Source organism: Phalacrocorax carbo, chromosome 6 (genome assembly GCF_963921805.1).
Source record: "Phalacrocorax carbo chromosome 6, bPhaCar2.1, whole genome shotgun sequence".
Lineage (NCBI taxonomy): Eukaryota > Metazoa > Chordata > Aves > Suliformes > Phalacrocoracidae > Phalacrocorax > Phalacrocorax carbo.
The window spans coordinates 18716560-18735492 of record NC_087518.1 but is presented as its reverse complement, the minus strand read 5'-3'; the positions used below and the strand labels follow the sequence as shown (position 1 = coordinate 18735492).

The following is an 18933-nucleotide window of genomic DNA, read 5'->3' as shown; positions in this document are numbered from 1 at the left end:
TAATAGGAAGGTCTACCAGGTCAGTGATTCCAGGCAGCAAGGCATAACGTAAGTGGACTGATGTAGCTGAAGTGTGTTAATATTGTCCCTTAAGGCTTTTCTTGATCTTCTATTGGCAAGAGTCTGTGGGTGGCTACCAGCATCCCAACCCCTGCAGTACATAGGCACAGATCTTGCCCAGGGTTAGACAATGCAACTAGTGTGGCTTTTGCTGGCAGGACTAGTGCTGGCCTGTAATGAAGGTGGGGAACTTAATAAGTGTTGTGGAAAAAGCATATGTAGCATTCTTTCTAAAACTGTAGTCCAGTTTTCATCCTGACTTGTGTCAGTATGTCTGTTATAAGGAAGTTGAGGCAACTAAAGGGATGGTGGGAGGCTGGACTGGCCTTGTAGGATGATGGCATAAGGCACAAAAACAAAATCAGAGTTGACTACCTACAAGGTAAGTCTTTGCTGTTAACATTGAACATTTAACTGTCTCCTCTACGCTTAAGGTCTTGGTGGAACAGGTAATTTCTCTGCTGTGCTCTGCTAAATACCATACCTAGTGATTTCAGTAGGAACTGCCTCTCTGTGTCCCTCTTGCTTCTTTCCCAGAATCTCTGAACAGGAAAAAAGGGGGTGTGGGGTGTTTTAATGAAATTTTGGTTTTGCTAGTGGGACAAAAGTTCCTTTAGCAACCACACATCAAAATAGACAATAATCTGTTGAAAGGATTCAGTGAGTATCACTAAGCAGCACCACCATGTGTGATATGTGGCCCAAACCAGAGGGTGTTCCTTGCGTTCTCTTCTGCTGTAGGTCAAGTTGTCCTGTGCTGGATGGATGGATAGAAATTGTATAACCCTCATCACACCAACATAGCTTTTGATCACCGCATTTTTTTAGTAATGGACCTCAGGCAAAATACTGTTTGTTATTCCTTTGTCCTTTTGCATCTTCTTTCTTCACCCCAATATATGTTCTAATATTGCCTTTATATAGTGCTGCAGACAGAGTGCTAGTCTCTTGTTCTACCCTTAAAAGACCAGACTAAATGGGAGATGTTACTGTTGTTATATCCTGGCATGACAGTGGCACATGTTTGTCATTAGGCAGCATGTGCCCTCTGTCAGCTTCCACCATGTGTACCTTCTGTGATCTTTAAGGTGCAGCTTTCATGTTTGTCTATCACATAGCTATAATAAATGCCTTCTGATGTGGACCAGTATTATCCTAGAGAGTTGTAACTTTGTGGCTGTCAGTCATGGATTGCTCAAAGCTCACATGCATGGGCATGATGGAACTGGATTGCCAGGGCATCTCTGGTGACTGGGTTCATTGAGAGGTCTGCATACTTCCTGAATTGCTTTTCAAGTACAAGATCTTAGGAATGGTTCCCTTGGCTGACCTGGCACTTCAGCATTGAAAGATGAAAAAAATTTATTCCAGCTTCAGCTTGTCAGTGAGACTCACCGTAGTCCTCTGCACAGGTGGTACATAGTGAATAAACAAGCTTTATTTTATTGGAAAGCCTCTCTGGAGCCAAAGCTGGCTGTTGACCTACTGATAGGTTTGTGATGGATAGGCAACAAAAATAGCAAATGTATAGAAGAGGTGCAGCCTAGCCTAATGCAAGGTGAGTTATTCCTTGGGCAGGATTTAATTGTCCATTTCCACTTGACTGCTGGGTTGGCTTAACTTCTTTTTCTTCTTCTTTGTGCCCACTCTGGGTTTTCTGTAGTGACTCAAGGACAGGCAGGCATTGACAAACTGCTTATTGGCGTGATTCTTGCATTGCTGTGTTAAACCTCACTGGAATGTGGTTAGAGCAGCTTTGGTGCCCATTGTGCCCAATATCACAGCCTGGTTTAGATGAATAATGGAACACCTCCAGCAAGGGCCATAGCTGCTTCTGTAGCAGAGGGTTGTTTCTTGGCACTCATGATAATGCCAAGAGTCCAGGTGGGAAGCAGAAGGCATGGGTTTGAAATAAAAGTTAGAGTCTAGGTCTGACTCCATGTTCACTCCATGGTGTTTAATGATTTCTGTGAAGGAGAAGCCTCTCTCTTGTCAAGTGTTAATGCATTAGGTTAGCGTTTTGGTGGAGAAGAGATGGTACTTGCTGAGTGGTTGGGACTTTCCACAGTAGTGTTTTTCCTTTTGTTAGCCTGAAATGTCTTCCAGATGGTACTGGGTGATATGAGTTTATTTGCTGGCTTTACTCTTTTTTTTTTTTTAATGTATTTTTTGTTTAATGTGTCTCCTTCATTTTTTGCTTTCCAGGGTCCATCACTTAAGCAGTTTATGGACATTTTTTCTCTTCCTGAAATGACACTGCTCTCTTCAGTCATTGATTACTTCATAACACATGGCATTGAGTTTGACCAGGTGCATCTTTACAAGGATATATCTGTAAGTAAAATGTCAACTGCCTCATAGCTCATACCACACCAGAATTGCGAGCTCTTTGGCTTGTTAGGACTGGTGAGCTCTGCAGTACCCAATCCTAAGGGGCTGTTAGTGAGTAGCCTAATATGACAGTGTTGCTGCCCCTTTAGATTAAAGTATTACTAGGGAATATTCAAAGCTGTGTTTTCAGAATATGTTAGGTTTCTGTCTGTACTACAGAGTTGGTGTTGCTGTACAGTATCTCCTGCAGGAGCGCCTAGGCTGATTAGGTTGAAGGTCCTTCCATGGAAATATGCCACAAAGCTTGTGTAAACGTTTTCTGGTTCTGCAGACTTTTAAGCTCTATGTTTTCCTGTTAATATCTCATTTTTCAAAGGCGCTTGGTCTGCCCAAACAGTTTGCTTTATACAATGACTGTTGTGGAACACCTGCCCTTGCCTGCTCTGAGAATCTACCCCTTCCCTTTGTAGCTACAGAGTAGTCTGATCCTTTTGGGGTGTTTTCCAGTGGGTGATTGTAGCTTTCAAGAGCCAGTTAGTCCAAGGTGCTAACTGTGCCCTCCAGCTTCAATCCTGGCATTTGAAAGGACTGCATGGGATTAATAGCATTTTTAGGGGCTACTGTTTGAATTCTTAGTTAATGCTGTAGGCAAGATGTAAGTGCTTGAGATTGCGGCCCTGGGTGGCTTCTGTTGACAGAGGATGCATCTTCCTTGGTAGCCAAGCCTTATCACATGCCTTTTCCATGGAGAGTGGTTTTTGATTTGTACCTTATGGGAATCTTATGCTCATCCATTGGTAGCAGCCCATATGTACACTGTTCAGTCTTCTTGTGAGGGAAATGGAGCTCCACATCTGTGCTGCTTCTTTTGTGATAAGGATCCACCCTGTCAGCTTTGCTGCAGCCTGGGATTACAGCTTACGTTCTGACCTTCTGTTAGCGTTTGATAAGAGCGTGCCAGCTAGTTGCCCACAAGACCTTAACCTTAGGGTGTTGGTTGTTACAGTTGTTTTCACTCTTGGGGGAGGGAAAACGGGAAGACGGAATAAAGCTGAATCCTGAGGCCTTTTGTCACGACTGTCTTCTGAGCCTTCTTTTGAGGTCAAAATGGACTTGTTCCTAACTGAAATCTTGAGAGCAGGTGCGTGGTTGCCATAGCCTAATATGTACTCAGTACAGGCTAAACAGTGTGCTCAAGGCCCAAAGAAGGCCCAAGAAGGCCAACAGCATCCTGGCTTGTATCAGGAATAGCGTGGCCAGCAGGAGCAGGGAGGTGATCGTACCCCTGTACTCGGCACTGGTGAGGCCACACCTTGAGTATCATGTTCAGTTTTGGGCCCCTCACTACAAGAAGGACATAGAGTTGCTGGAGCATGTCCAGAGAAGGGCAATAAAGCTGGTGAAGGGTCTGGAGAACAAGTCTTATGAGGAGCGGCTGAGGGAACTGGGGTTGTTTAGCCTGGAGAAGAGGAGGCTGAGGGGAGACCATATTGCTGTCTACAACTACTTGAAAGGAGGTTGTAGTGAGGTGGGTGTCGGTCTCTTCTCCCACCTTACTAGCGATAGGATGAGAGGAAATGGCCTCAAGCTGCATCAGGGGAGGTTTAGATTGGTTATTAGGCAAAATGTCTTTACTGGAAGAGTGTCAGGCATTGGAACAGGCTGCCCAGAGAGGTGGTGGAGTCACTGTCCCTGGAGGTGTTCAAAAAACATGTAGACATGGCACTTCAGGACATGGTTTAGGAGGCATGGTGGTGTTGGGTGGACACTGGACTTGATGATCTTAGAGTTCTTTTCCAACCTTAAGAATCCTTAAGGATCCTAAAATTCTAAAGCTCAAAACTCTCAAGTGCTAATCCTGGCATTTGTCTTCGCATACTTTGCTGAGGGATGTGGTTATTCCTGAGTGACTGAGGTAGGCAGAGAAAAGAGCTCCAACAGAAAATCTGTGCCAATGCCTGACATCTATACTGAAATGGTGGGGGCTGTCTTGTGCTCTTACCAGGTGACAAAGGTTCCTTAGCTGTCTCCCAAGAGGTGAAACAAAAGAGTAAACACCTCAAGTGTATGTACACGAATGCATGCAGTCTAGGAAACAAACAGGAGGAACTGGAGCTCCGTGCCCACTCAGACGGGTATGACATCATAGGAGTAACTGAAACATCGTGGGACACCTCAAACAACTGGGGGATCGCAATGGATGGTTACAAGCTCTTTCGTAAAGACGGACAAGGTAGAAGAGGTGAAGATGTTGCACTCTACATTAAGGAACACCTTGAATGTATTGAAGTCAACTATGGTGATTGCGACTGCTCTATCGAATGCCTCTGGGTTAAAGTCAAAGGGGGCATCTCCAAGCAGGACCTCACAGTGGGCATCTGCTATCGACTTCCTAACCATGGTGACGATGCCAACGAAGCGATATTTGGGGCACTAAAGCAAGCTTCTGGTCAACAGAAGCTGGTCCTGATGGGTGACTTCAACTACCCAGACATCTGCTGGAAGAACAATATGGTAGCTTGCATGTCATCCACCAAGTTCCTGGAATGCACAGAGCACTGTTTCCTGATACAAATGTTAGATGTGCCAGCCAGGAAGGAGGCGCTGCTGGACTTGCTCTTCACAAACCGAGAAAACCTGCTTTGTAATATCTCGGTTAGTGATAGCCTTGGCTGCAGTGACCACAACATTGTGGAGTTCGGGATCCTGCTGAGTGTGCTGAAGGTCAGCTCTAAGACAAGGATTCTTGATTTTAGAAGAACAAACTTCAGTGGACTCGGGGCTCAACTGGGAGGGATACTATGGGAAGCTTCCATGGAAGACAAAGGAGCTAGTAAGAGCTGGGAGTTCTTCAGGAACTCTCTATTGGAAGCACAAAGCCAATTTATGCCATACAAAGGAAGAGGAAGTAAGCGGAGCAGGAGGCCCCCATGGCTCAACCATGACCTCCTGGGTCTATTCAAATCCAAAAGGGAAGCACACCAGAATTGGAGAAGTGGAGGATTATCTGCCGAGAACTACAAGGGCATAGCCAGAGAGTGCAGAGACACGGTCAGAAAAACAAAAGCCCAACTTGAATTTAAACTGGCTGTAGATGTCAAAAATAACAAGAAAGGGTTCTTCAGACATGTCAACTGTAAGGAGAAAAAGAAGGAAAACATAGGCCCACTGTTAAACAGAAAAGGAGAATCAATCACCAATGATGCAGAAAAGGCAGAGGTCCTCAACACCTTCTTCACCTCTGTCTTTACCAGCACTGTAGGGTCCCAGGCTTTGGGAACAAAATTGCTGATTGAACCAAACACCGACCCACCATCAGTGAAGGAAGAGTTAGTATATGAATTACCACAGGAGCTTGACCCCCACAAATCAATGGGCCCTGATGCCATCCACCCGAGGGCGTTGAGAGAGCTGGCTGACATCATTGCTAGGCCGCTCTCCATAATCTTCAAGAAGTCATGGAGAATGGGGAATGTCCCAGAGGACTGGAGGAAGGCAAATGTTACCCCTACCTACAAGAAAGGCTCGAGGGAGGATCCGGGTAACTACAGGCCCATCAGCCTTACTTCAATCCCTGGGAAAGTTATGGAACAAATCCTCCTGAGGGCCATCACAAGTCAAATGAAGCACGTGATTGGGAAAAGCCAACATGACTTCACTAAAGGCAGATCGTGCTTGACAAACCTGGTGGCCTTCTATGACAAAGTGACTTGCCTGGTTGACATGGGGTGGGCGGTGGACATTGTCTACCTGGACTTCTCCAAGGCCTTTGATACAGTCCCCCACAGTCTCCTCCTGGAGAAATTGATGTGTTATGGCCTAGGCAAGTGGTCTGTGCAGTGGGTGGGGAACTGGCTGACAGGCCGCACCCAAAGGGTGGTGGTAAATAGCTCTTTCTCAAACTGGCAACCTGTCACTAGTGGAGTCCCCCAGGGATTGATATTGGGCCCAGTGTTATTCAACATCTTTATGAGTGATCTGGATAACAGCATTAAGTGTATCCTGATGAAGTTTGCAGATGACACCAAATTGAGTGGGGAAGTAGACACTCCAGAAGGCAGAGCTGCTCTGCAGGGAGATCTGGATAGGCTGGAGGAGTGGGCCAACAAGAACCTTATGAAGTTCAACAAGGAGAAGTGTAAGGTCTTGCACCTGGGAAAACATAATCCGGGAGTGCAGCACAGACTCGGATCCACCTGGCTGGAGAGCAGCTCTGTGGAAATGGACCTGCGGGTCCTGGTGGACAGGAAGCTCAACACGAGTGAACAGTGTGCTGCTGCGTCCAAGAAGGCCAACAGGATGCTGGGTTGCATCCAAAAGGGCATTGCCAGCAGAGAGAAAGAAGTCATTATCCCACTCTACTCAGCGCTTGTCAGGCCACACCTGGAGTACTGTGTACAGTTCTGGTCCCCGCTCTACAAAAAGGATGTGGACAGGCTGGAAGGGGTCCAGAGAAGGGCCACCAAGATGATCAAAGGATTGGGAAGCCTGCCGTATGAGGATAGTCTGGGAGAACTGCGTTTGTTCAGCCTTGAGAAAAAGAGGCTTTGAGGGGATCTCATCACCGTGTACCAGTACTTAAGGGGTAGTTACAAAGAAGATGGAGACTCCCTTTTTACATGGAGTCACATGCAGAGGACAAGGGGGAATGGACACAGTTGCTCTTGGGGAGATTCCAATTGGACATGAGAGGGAAATTTTTCACAGTGAGGACAGTCAACGATTGGAATAATCTCCCCAGGGAAGTGGTTGACTCGGCCACGTTGGACACCTTGAAGAGTCATCTGGACAGGGTTCTGGGCCATCTTGTTTAGACTCTGATCTTCCCAGAAAGGTTGGACTAGATGATCTGTGAGGTCCCTTCCAACCTGTGATTCTGTGAATTCTTACTTTTTTCTGTACAATGAGGATAAACAAACATTTTTGCAAAATTTATCCCTTTGCAGTATCTGAGTGCAAGCACAAAGCAAGGTTTTGTGACATGATCATGCAAAGATCATTCTGTGCCTACACAGATGGGTGTCTGAGAGGACTCGCATAGCCCAGCTGTTATTACAACACAGGGTCACAGTGGGTTAAGACACGTCTAAACCTGACACTCTTCTGTAATGCTTAGTGGTAATTCTTACTGCAGCACTGTGTGTTTGGGCACAGGTTGAATGCTGCAGACACTGTGCTGAGTCAAAAGGGCGCACCCTGAGGCAATGATAAAGGTTGCAGCTGACATGTAAACCACGTACTCTGGTCATACCAGTCTCATCGCTTCATATTTGAGAGTAAGAACTAACTACAGTTTACCCTGCTTTCCTTTGTAGGAGTTTTTGAGCCCTGTTGACACCTCCCCAGGGTGCCAAGATTTTAGATGCAGGAACTTCATAGTTCTTCCCCTTTTTATTTTTTTTTTTAATCTTTTGCTTTTTTGGGCAGGGGTTTAGGGAAGGAGCACACTGGAATCTCTTTCTGCTCTGCAAGGTAGTTTTGACACAAATCCGAAGCGTTGCTTGCTTTTAGTGCCAGTGCTGGCCAAGGGAAAGTTGTTTTCTTGTTAGCACACTTGCTTTTGTTTGGTTTCTTTCCAATAATGCAGTCTCTTGGTGAATGAGATGTGACCTCTGCCTTTTTATGATTCAAATCCACATGGTGGAAAGAGTCTCCTAAAACTGTTTTGAAGAGGTATAGTCTCCTCCTTCATCGTCCCTCAACTAAGTTGTAAATTCTGGTTCTCTCCCAGCTTTGAAGGAGTTTATTTTTGGGGTGATGAGCAGGTTTCACCAGCGCAGCTCCAGGTGACTGTGTGGTGTTGTATGCAAGTGTCACCGTAGGATTGTCAGTGGCAAGTGTGGGAATCCAGTCTGAAAGGGAAACTCCCGAAGGAGCACATGTAGTGTAAAGTGATTTAAGGGTCCTGGGGAAAAGCAGCATTTCTATACCCATCTAAAACGTCAGGAATGAAAACGGTACTGTTAAAATAAGAATTTGCATGTGCAAACGCTGCCAAATGTGTTCCTGCTCTGGAACTTGTTTTGTGTATCTGGCATATCTCATTGGATGGAGGCTTGGGCAGAATCTCAATTAGGTGTGTCTAAAAATGTGTAGCATCTTGGCCTCTGCCTGACAAATAGAGGATATTTGAATGCCCTTTTCAATACCTGTTTTAACTTGCCTCCCTCCTGAAAAGTGGGACAGCTCTGTTTTGGGAAAAAAACCCTCACCCTCCTAGTGGAAGCTTCTGCTCTGCCTGTGCCCACTGGCCAGCTGGAGCCTGCAGCTGGAGCCTGCAGCTGGAGCCCTCCTTGGCTTGTGGGGAGTGTTTTGCAATCACAGATGCTCACCTCTGCTGTTTGCTTCAGCCTATCCTTCGGGTCACGTTTGGCAGAGCTTTCACAGGCATAGGGAGGAAGAAAAGCCAATTAGTGTCTGGGCCAGTATGGATTTGGGGCAGTAAATGGTTTTGGAGTTGCACAGTCTTGATTGCTTTGGTAACCACCTGTTAAGATGTGCTGGTTTTGGGAGCAGGAAGGAAGCTGTGCTTTCCTGGGTAGGTTTTGAGGTTTTCCCCCTTGTACTGCATCAGCTGAGCTAGCCACTGTGGTGTTTTTTGGCATATTGGTAAGCCTTGCTGTACAAGGTCCTCTGCTTAGCATTAATGTAGCTTCTGTTCATTCAGCAAGAAGAGGGGATGTGTCATTACTGCGTTGGTCCTCAGTGACGGCAATATGTTTGCATGCTGGGAAATAGGAATGCCATATGTAAAACTGAAACTTTTTTTTTTTCCCTGCCCTTTCCTTTAGGATGCTATTAGAGATGTACATGTGAAAGGAGTGATGTACAAATGGATTGAAAAAGATATGGGTGAGTTAAGTAGAGGTCTGGTGCCAAATCCATTTTGATGTGTCCCGTACTATGTGTCATTCTGTGTAAGATGACTGTGTAGGCCCTACACACAGTCACAGGAATCAGGGGAATGCAGAACTTAGATACTTGATTGTCTCATGCCTAAAGGCAGCTGAGGGGTAAAGTGGCATTAAGAATCAAGTGGTATTTAGGGTCAGGTGGAGGATCTATTTTAATGGAGAAAACAGCTACCTCATTGCTTGTTTCTGATCTCCTTCAGCCTGTAAGCAAGGGGTGTTGGTCCTTGGCATAATGTGAACATGCAAAGGCACCACCTCTGAAGGCTTCCTGGGCATTCAGGGGAAAGAAAGCTCCTGGTAACAGCATGGCCTGGAGTAGCTGTGCCTGTCCCTTGTGACAGTTTGGTATCAACCCTCTCTTTTTGCCAGCCTTTTCAGTTCCTCAGTCTTTCTCTTCCTTTGAGATGGGATTGATGAGGATAATGAAGGCCATTTTGTCACCATGGTGGTTTATTACCTGCCTGCCTGAGGTGGATCCAACTCGGGACTTTTGCGTTGCTATCGGTATAGGAGCTAGGTTTGTTTTCTTTTTTAAAGAAGTGTGGTCATGACTTATGCGAAAATTTTTTTATTGATGATGTCTGTTCTGTTCCGATATAGAACAGTATATTCTGCATGGGGATGAAATCTATGCTGTGCTAAACCGACTGGTGAACCACAAGAAGAAACTCTTCCTCATTACAAACAGCCCCTTTAGCTTTGTGTGAGTACCATTATTGTACATCGATGGGTCACCACAGCACAGCAAGAACTGTGCAGTGCGGTCTCTCCTGTAAGCATCTGAAAGTTGTATGCTAGGGGGTTTTGTGGCAATAGTCATGAGTGCTGTCTGGGAACAGGTTGTGGTGAACATTGCACTCCAGAGTGCTCTCTACGTCACTGACTCTCACTTTTTGAAGAAGATACGAGGCTATGGCTGGCCACAACATTACAAAGCTGCCGCTTTGGATTATCTCTAGCAGCCTTTACTGCATCACAGACTTCTCTGGAGTTCCCACGGTACAGGAGAGAGGGTGGGACAGCTTGAAACGGTCAAAGTGCTATGTCAGTACTCCATACAATGAGGCAGCCTTGGGGGGTTTGCAAACGTCTATGCTTTCTTCTCTGTTACTGAAATTAGAGTAAATTTAGAACACACTGTTGTAAAGATGCAGAAAAAAAGTACTGGGTCTGCTAACTTTTCTGTTCCTTTGCCCTTAGGGACAAAGGAATGAAACACATGGTTGGCAAGAACTGGCGGGACTTATTCGATATGGTCATTGTGCAAGCTGACAAGCCCAACTTCTTCACTGATCGGCGGAAGTATGTGTCCCAGGGCAATACTGCACTGCTGCATGTGGGTCTGAGGTTTTGGGCCCTCTTTCCTGGAGCAAATGGCTCCTTTTACCTCCCAAAAGAGTAGTGGTTTTCTAAGCATAATCTAGGTCCAGTAGGCATCCAGCCTTCCTGTCCTCTCAGATACTCTCTGAGGAGATGAAAAGTGACCAGTCTGGGAATAAGTGGATAGAATAGGTAGTGCCAAGAAAGTGTGTTCCTAATATTGGCTGTCTTAAGCCTCATCAGTTTTGTCATGGTCTGGGCTCAACTTAAATTTTTATGAATAATAATGTACTTAAATCTTTAGAAAGCAGAGGAGTGGAATGGTGTGTATGAGAGCTGGCCATTTCTTGGCTGTAGGTTTTGAGACTGTGCCAAAATCCTTTTTCTGTTCCCCACAGCAAACATCTGTGTGGTTTATTTTTTGGGTTTGCTTTTTTTTTCCGTTTCTGTATACATGGTGTTTGATAATTGGCAGCTCTGGAAGCCTTTGTACTTGGTGGCTAGGTTTTGTGGTCAGTTAGGAGCTGCCAAGGGACTGGCTGATATGCAAGCTGCTGTCCTTGCTTTGCTCTTTGGATTATTTGCTTTGGGAACTTGTCTGCTTTGTTGCCTCAACTTATGACTGACCAGAAATTACTGCCCTTCAGGGAGAGGACCATTCTTTCCTCTTTATGTATTTTCTTTCTGCATTTCCCAGGCCATTAGCACAAACAGGAGTAAACCTACAAAATGGCTTTATGAGCTGTGCTGACCTGGTAAAGGTTTTCTTCGCAGTTTGGAACTCTTATCCCGAGAGGAAGAAACGTTCGATTGAGCATGAATGTCCATGGGGGTCAAGTAACTTAAGCCTTGTTTTGCTTCTTCTGTCCAAGAGGAAGGTAACGAGGCAAGCTCAGGAACAACAGGAGCCAGCTCGGGTCCACTGCCGAGATCAGCACAGAGACTGCTTTCTATCCACTCTGCAGAGTGCTTTATCCTATTAAGACATTCCACATCTCTCTTGGGCTGGGGTGTAGCCAGACTGGAACAGGACACAGTGTGTTTCATGGCAAAGCCTTATTGGCCTTAGCATTTCAGAGGGAGTCTTTGTTATTATTATTTTTTTTCCTCTTCTCTGTATTTGAAAAGCAAGAAGAGTTTTTAGGGATATTGGCATGAAATGGTTACAGTCAATGGAAGCATTTTGAAAAGCTATCTCCCTCTCGCACTTTCTCTTCTCCTGAGAAAATAGTGCAAAAGGCCCAGAAGGTCACTTCTCACGTAGAGCTTTTATTATGAGTTTTTACATAGGTAAACGAGTTTTCTGATTCAAATGTTGTGGTTGCTGGGTAACAATCACCAAAAATCAAAAGAAGTTGACGTCTTCCCCCGTTTTTCCCAGACCTTTTCGAAAACTGGATGATAAAGGATCACTGCAGTGGGACAAAATAAACCAGCTGGAGAAAGGAAAGATCTACAAAGAGGTAAAGTGAATGAGTACATGAGGGGTATGAAGCAAAAGTCTGCAAAAGTATGAAGCAAAAAAGAAGCAAATGGTGGGGACTTATAAGACACCTGCAGTTTTGGAAGTCACTGGAAAACAGGAAAATCTGTTTAGTCAAAGTGGGGGAAAATGATGGGTTCTTCTGTAGGTCACTTGTGGATGTTTGATGTTGTGCCTATGATAGAGTTAGAGGGCACTTGTAAGGAGACATGCTCTAGGCTCTGTGCATTGCGCTGGCTGGTGGCAGCAAGAGATGCCCTCTATCCACCTGCAGAGAGTTCTTGCTGGCCTGGTAGGACACTGTACCCCCAAATGCTTTCAGCATGTCTCTTAGCATGCTATGGAGCCATAGCTTTGCAATTTGCATGCCTCTGAAAAGTCTTTAGCTTCTGCTGGGATGTAAGCATTAGAATAAAGGGTCTTTTTGTATATCAAAAACCCTGGCAAGGGCTGTGTTGCCTGTCAACATGCGATAAACTGACCTCTTGAGAATGGTGAGAGATGCTTCATGCCAGGCATAGAAAAGGCTGCTCTCCCAACAATCACAGTGTTTTACAGTTGCAAGGAGGCAGACCCTAAGTAAAGTATACCAGAGCTTTCTGCCAGGAAAGCTTTTTGTCTGCAGCTCTGAAACAGTTTTGTACCCAGGTCCCTGTGTGGGTCATTCTGCAGAAAGGTATGTAATGGGAGTGATGTATTCCACCCAGCTCAACTGGGCTTGGCATTAGAGGTGGAGGGACAGACACAAGGGAGGAAAAGGCAAACAAGGGCCAGTTAACTTAGGGTGCTTGCCTTTCTGTCCAGGAAGACCTGTGCTGAGTTATCTCTGCCAGGGTGAGTTTTTCCCCATGGCTGCCCTGTTTGTGTGAGAAGGGGTAGTAGGGAAACATCCTCTGTGTGTGTAGCAGGGGTCAGTGAATGCCCCCTGCCCGAGCATACAGTGAAACATTGACCCTACAAACTCTGTTCTGACATTGTCCAGCATGGCCAATAGTGCAGTTTTCTTCTGATGCTGTGGTCCTGAAACTCTTGTCCTGGCAGGGTTCCCAAGAGCGTGCTTGTTCAGGGTAAGAAGGCAGAGCTCTCTGCAATCTGATGTATATGCAAAGATTTCCACACTTCACTCCAAATTGTCCTCCATAAGGTTGGAAAAGGTGTACTTGTAGAGGATGGAATTCAGAAACAAGGGTGATCAAACAGGGACAAAGCCTGGCTCCCATCTCTCTCCCCTTCCTGAAGGACAAGCATGTCTGAGGAATGGGCTGTTACTCTGGTGAACTTGCTGCCTTGGGGTATTCTCCTTGCAGCTGGTCTCTCCCCAGAGAACAAATTGCCTCTGGCTTTAGGACAGTTTGTTCTCGGTTATGTGAGCTGTCCAGTCCCACGGGAAGAAACTGTTAGTGAGATCGTAGTCAAGTAGCTGGGACCTGACCTGCGGTAGAATAGTAGGTCATGTCCTTGAGTAGTGCTATTAGGAAGCCTCTAGCCTGCCCAGTGCATCTTGTCAAAGTGCTCTGCTAGCATCCCATCCTCTGCCAAGAGCTAGGAGCTGGGAACATGCAAGTAGAGCTCATACAAAGACTCTCCCATGGACAAGCTTTCCCAGTGTGTTAGCAGCTCCCTCAGGAGAAAAGGTACACCTCAGCCATGGGGTTTATTGCTGAATTAAGTCCTGCTTTTGTCCATCCTGTGGCCACAGGTTGCTCACACACATGAATGGTGCACTGAGGAAGGAAAAAGATGAGGGAGGAAGGCGGGATCGGTAAGATTTTGGGTTCCTCTCCAGTTCTCCACCCCCATGATGTTCACCTGACTGCATCAAGGTTGTTGCCTAACACATCTTGGATGTGACAGAGTGTGTATCCTGACTGTAGTCAACCCTGTCCCCAGCATTTTTGGTTCCTTGAAGTGCCACAATAAGCTTCTTTCTGGCAAGTGTTACTGGCCATGGTCTTTGTTGTGCTGGTGATGTTGCTAGAAGCCTCTGACCTGTCTTATCATAGAATCATAGAACAGTTTGGGTTGCAAGGGACCTTAAAGATCATCTAGTTCCAACCCCCTGGCCATGGGCAGTGACACCTTCCACTAGACCAGGTTGCTCAAAGACCCATCCAACCTGGCCTTGAACACTTCCAGGGATGGGGCATCCATTCTTCCCTGGGCAACCTGTTCCAGTGCCTCACCACCCTCACAGTGAAGAATTTCTTCCTTATATCTAATGTAAACCTACCCTCTTTCAGTTTAAAGCCATTACTCCTTGTCCTATCACTACATGCCCTTGAAAAAGTCCCTCTCCAGCTTTCTTGTAGACCTCCTTCAGGTACTGGAAGGCTGCTATAACGTCTCCCTGGAGCCTTCTCTTCTCCAGGCTGAACAACCCCTCAGCCTGTCATCATAGGATAGTTGCTCCAGCCCTCTGATTATCTTGGCAGCCCTCCTCTGGACTCGCTCCAACAGCTCCATGTCCTTCTTACATTGGGAGCCTCAGAGCTGTACACAGTACTGCAGGTGGGGTGTCACGAGAGCAGAGTCAAGGGAGAGAATCAACTCCCTCGACCTGCTGGCCATGCTTCTTTTGATGCAGCCCAGGACACGGTTGGCTTACTGGCCTGCAAGCACATATTGCTGGGTCATGTTGAGCTTCTCATCAACCAACGTTGCCAAGTCCTTCTCCTCGGGGCTGCTCTCAATCCATTCTCCACCCAGCCTGTATTTGTGCTTGGGATTGCCCTGACCCATGTGCAGGACCTTGCACTTGGCCTTGTTGAACCTCATGAGGTTCACATGGGCCCACCTCTCAAGCCAGTCAAGGTCCCCCTGGATGGCATCCATCCCTCTAGCATGTTGACCACTCCTCACAGCTTGGTGTCATCGGCAGACTTGCTGAGGGTGCACTCAATCCCACTGTACATGTTGCCTACAAAGATGTTAAGGAGCTCTGGTCCCAATACCGACCCCTGAAGAATGCCACTCATCACTGGTCTCCACGTGGACATGGAGCAACTCTGAGTGCAACCATCCAGCCAATTCCTTATCCACCAAGTGGCACATCTGTCAAATCCATGTCTCTCCAATTCAGAGACAGGATGTTGTGTGGGCCAGTGTCACATGCTTTGCACAAGTCCAGGTAGATGACATCAGTTGCTCTTCCCTTACACACCATGTTGGCTGTCACCAGTCACCTTCTTATTTTCCATGTGCCTTAGCATAGTTTCCAGGAGGACCTGTTCTATGATCTTGCTGGGCACAGAGGTGGGACTGACTGGCCTGTAGTTCCCTGGGTCTTCCTTTTTTCCCTTTCTAAAAACTGGGGTTTTGTTTCCCCTTTTCCAGTCAGTGGGAACTTCACTGGACTGCAACAACTTCTCAAATATGGTGGATAGTGGCTTAGAAACTTCATCCACCAGTTCCCTTAGGACCTACAGATGCATCTCATCGGGTCCCATGGATTGTGTACCTTCAGGTCCCTTAGAATTACTCGAGCCTGATCACCTCCTACAGTGGGTGGTTCTTCATGCTCCCAGTTCCTGCCTTTGCCTTCTGTGACTTGGGCAGTGTGGCTAGAGCACTTGCTGGTGAAGACTGAGGCAAAAAAGTTACTGAGTACCTCAGCCTTCTCCATATCCCAGGTAACCAGGTCTTCTGTTTCCTTCTGGAGAGGGCCCATGTTTTTCCTAGTCTTCCTTTTATCATCAACGTACCTACAGAAGCTTTCCTTTTTGCCCTTGACATCCCTGGCCAGATTTAATTCTGGGAGGGCTTTAGCTTTCCTAACCGGATCCCTGGCTGCTTAGACAATTTCTCTGTATTCCTCCCAGGCTACCTATCCTTGCTTCCACCCTTTGTAGGCTTCCTTTTTGTGTCTGGGTTTGTCCAGAAGCTCCTTGTTCATCCATGCGGGCCTCCTGGTGTTTTTGCCTGTCTGCTCTCGTGAAGTCCAGGGTAGTGAGCTTGCTGTGTGTCCTCCTTGGTGCCCTAAGGATCTTGAACTCCACCATTTCACGGTCACTCCAGCCAAGGCTGCCCTTAAGCTTCACATTCCCCACCAGCCCCTCCCTGTTGGTGAGAACAAGGTCCAGCATGGCTCCTTTATCACTTGGAGAAGGAAGTTATCATCAAAGCATTCCAGGAACCTCCCAGATTGCTTATGTCATGCTGTCTTCTTCCTGTCCCCTGAAGCACAGCTGTATGGCAGTTGTGCTGTGGGTACCTCATATGAATGGGACCTCATAGATATATGTTTTGCACTGGGGACTGGGAAGTTCAAGTGATGGCCTCTAATCCCTTCTTTCTCATAGATGCGGTGTTTTCTGTTTGTGGCACATATGTACCCCATCCCTCCCATAGTCTGTGATCTCAGGAGAGGAGGAGAACAGTCAGCTCCTGGAGGTCACGTAATAGGTCTGTGGCTCAGTGGAGGTCCGAGCACAAGTTTCCTGGTTGTCAGGTCCACTGCTCTTTGAGGTGACCAGAGCACAGCAAAAGGACGATCCTCCTCCCAAGGCTGTGGTCCATTTCCCTGCTCTGCCAGTGGCTTCCTGAGCAACCCTCAAGCAAGCAGCAGGAATGTCATGTCCAAGAAATGCGGAGGCTGTGTGTGGGACCTAGCTTGTGTTTGGGGGTTTTCTATCCAGGACAGAGCTGTCGGGTATGCTAGCCTGGCACTGGAGACTGTCTGGAGAGATTGCTGTTGAGCGGCTCGCAGCTTTGCATTGATTGCTTGTGCTGGCACAGTCTAGTCTGCTGGTGTTGATGGGGCCTTTTACTTTCTTAGTGGGTTTTGTTTCCATTGTGACTCGTGGAAAACTTGCATGGAGATGGAATGGGGTCCCTGCAGTCTCCTCTGAGGGTGGATGGGTGTTTGGAAAGCCTTGAAAGCTGCTCTGTGCTGTGCTTTAGCTGGTGCTTTGGGGTTTGGTTTGTTTTACTTAGCTGTGAATCTGCCCAAGCTGCCTGTCTTTTTGGCTTTGTTAAGTAATTCCTGTGAACGTGTGGGGGGTGTTAATCTTTTGGGCTGGGATGGTGAGCAGTGATGTGAGAATAGTCTCAAGTGCTCCTGACTCCAAAAGCCGTGATGTGCCCTGTGAAGTGAAATCATGGTCACCTGAGCCCAACAACTTCTAAACCCAGAACACCTGGGGTTCTTTATGTCCATTGCTTGAGCTTTTCTAGTTTAGGTGTCTTTCACTTTTGGCCTCTGAACAGCCTCATTTTGTTGCCTTTTCAGTCCATGTAGTCCTCTTGATTTGCTGTGCTCTAGAGCACAGAATTTCCCCTGAATTGCCTGTTGGGTTTGGAAGAGTTTTTGCCTTTTTCTGTAGCCTAAGAAAAGCTGAGTGATGTACAGAGAGGATGTCACATGGAAAGAAAGTGAAATAAGGTGGGGAAGGACAGAAACCTTTGGGTTTGGATGGTGGGGGAGCAAGCAGGTTAACGTCTCATGAGAGTGCTCACATCACAAGATAGCACATCTAGTTGCATTGACAGCGCTGCTGGGGAGGCTGCCCAGTACCATGCAGTGAGGATGGAGGCATTTGGCCTGTAACCACATTTCTCTCTGTGCTCCTTTTACTTGCAGGGTAATCTCTTTGATTTTCTGAGGCTGACAGGCTGGCGTGGGTCCAAAGTGCTCTACTTTGGTGACCATCTGTACAGCGACCTCGCGGTAGGTGGAAAGATCTCCACTCTCCAGTGGGGTGGGAGCTAGCCTGTGTGACTGTTGTGATTGCAGCTGTGTTGGAGTGTAAGGCAAGGCCCTGATCTGAGTGCTCAGGTCTCTGATATGCTGCGCTGGCGGCTCTGCAGGTTGCAGCATTTGGGGCACACATAGGACACATAAGCATCCCCACTCTGCTGTCAGGCAGAAGCAAGTAGTGGAGAAAGGGCTCCTGAAGTACTTTCTGTGGGTAAAGAGCATCTGCCGGTCTGTGAATCTAAGAGCAGTTTGTGTGGATCCCACTTTTCTGGGTGCTTCACACAGCTGATCCTGCTGGCCAGAAGATGGCTGTTACTGGCATGACCTGGCATGGGCCATGGATGCCTGTCCCCTGAGAATCTAAAATGGAACAGACCACTTTTCTAGAAAACAGGATTGTGTTTGGCACGTGTTTATGTTGAATTCTTGGTTGTTTTTTCACCCCGATGTCTAGGACCTCATGCTGCGTCACGGCTGGAGGACCGGAGCCATTGTTCCTGAACTGGAGACGGAGATTCGGATCATAAACACAGAGCAGTACATGCACTCCCTGACCTGGCAGCAGGCTCTGACGGGCCTGCTAGAGAGAATGCAGGTAAACAGCTCCTGTCTGAGCAGGACAGGTGATATGTTGCCTTGTGGTCTGTGTTTTGGGCTTAGTATGGGAATCATGGGATGTATAATCTTACCTGTGTTCTCAAAAATATCTCATCCTTCTCCTGGTGCAGTGGACTCATGGGTTTGTGAGTTACAGTGGAAACTGGGGTGGGGCTGAGGTGTGGCCTACAGTACTGAAGCAACATGATGCTTTTTGCTGTTGTCTTTGCAGATGTATCAGGATGCGGAGTCAAAGCAAGTATTGCTGGAGTGGATGAAGGAACGTCAGGAGATCAGGTGAGTGTTGTCCCTCTCACTCACGAGGTCTCTTGTACCTCAGGGTCCGTGACATGTACCTGGCGCTCGGTCTGTTTTGTAACTTGTTCTCGGGACAGTGGTGCTGCAGCTGTCAGCCTGTGGTCCTCCCTGGTGTCTCCTGTCTGGGACAGGGGAAAGCAGCAGTGCAGTCCTGCAACCTGGGAGGTTGGACTGGTTTGAAGGCAGGGTGGAAAATGGGAGGTGGTGTCACCCTG

General features: G+C 47.1%; 1 protein-coding gene across 1 annotated transcript in view; it reads left to right on the top strand.

Moving 5' to 3' along the window:
- The window catches only part of NT5DC2 (5'-nucleotidase domain containing 2), a 33702-nt gene that overhangs the window by 14116 nt on the left and 653 nt on the right, over positions 1-18933 (top strand). The window contains exons 6-13 of the mRNA XM_064454029.1: positions 2266-2394; positions 9183-9243; positions 9906-10008; positions 10506-10607; positions 12007-12088; positions 17687-17773; positions 18258-18398; positions 18633-18697. Coding sequence (XP_064310099.1) covers positions 2266-2394; positions 9183-9243; positions 9906-10008; positions 10506-10607; positions 12007-12088; positions 17687-17773; positions 18258-18398; positions 18633-18697 — 770 coding nt within the window. The remainder of the gene's footprint in view (positions 1-2265; positions 2395-9182; positions 9244-9905; positions 10009-10505; positions 10608-12006; positions 12089-17686; positions 17774-18257; positions 18399-18632; positions 18698-18933) is intronic.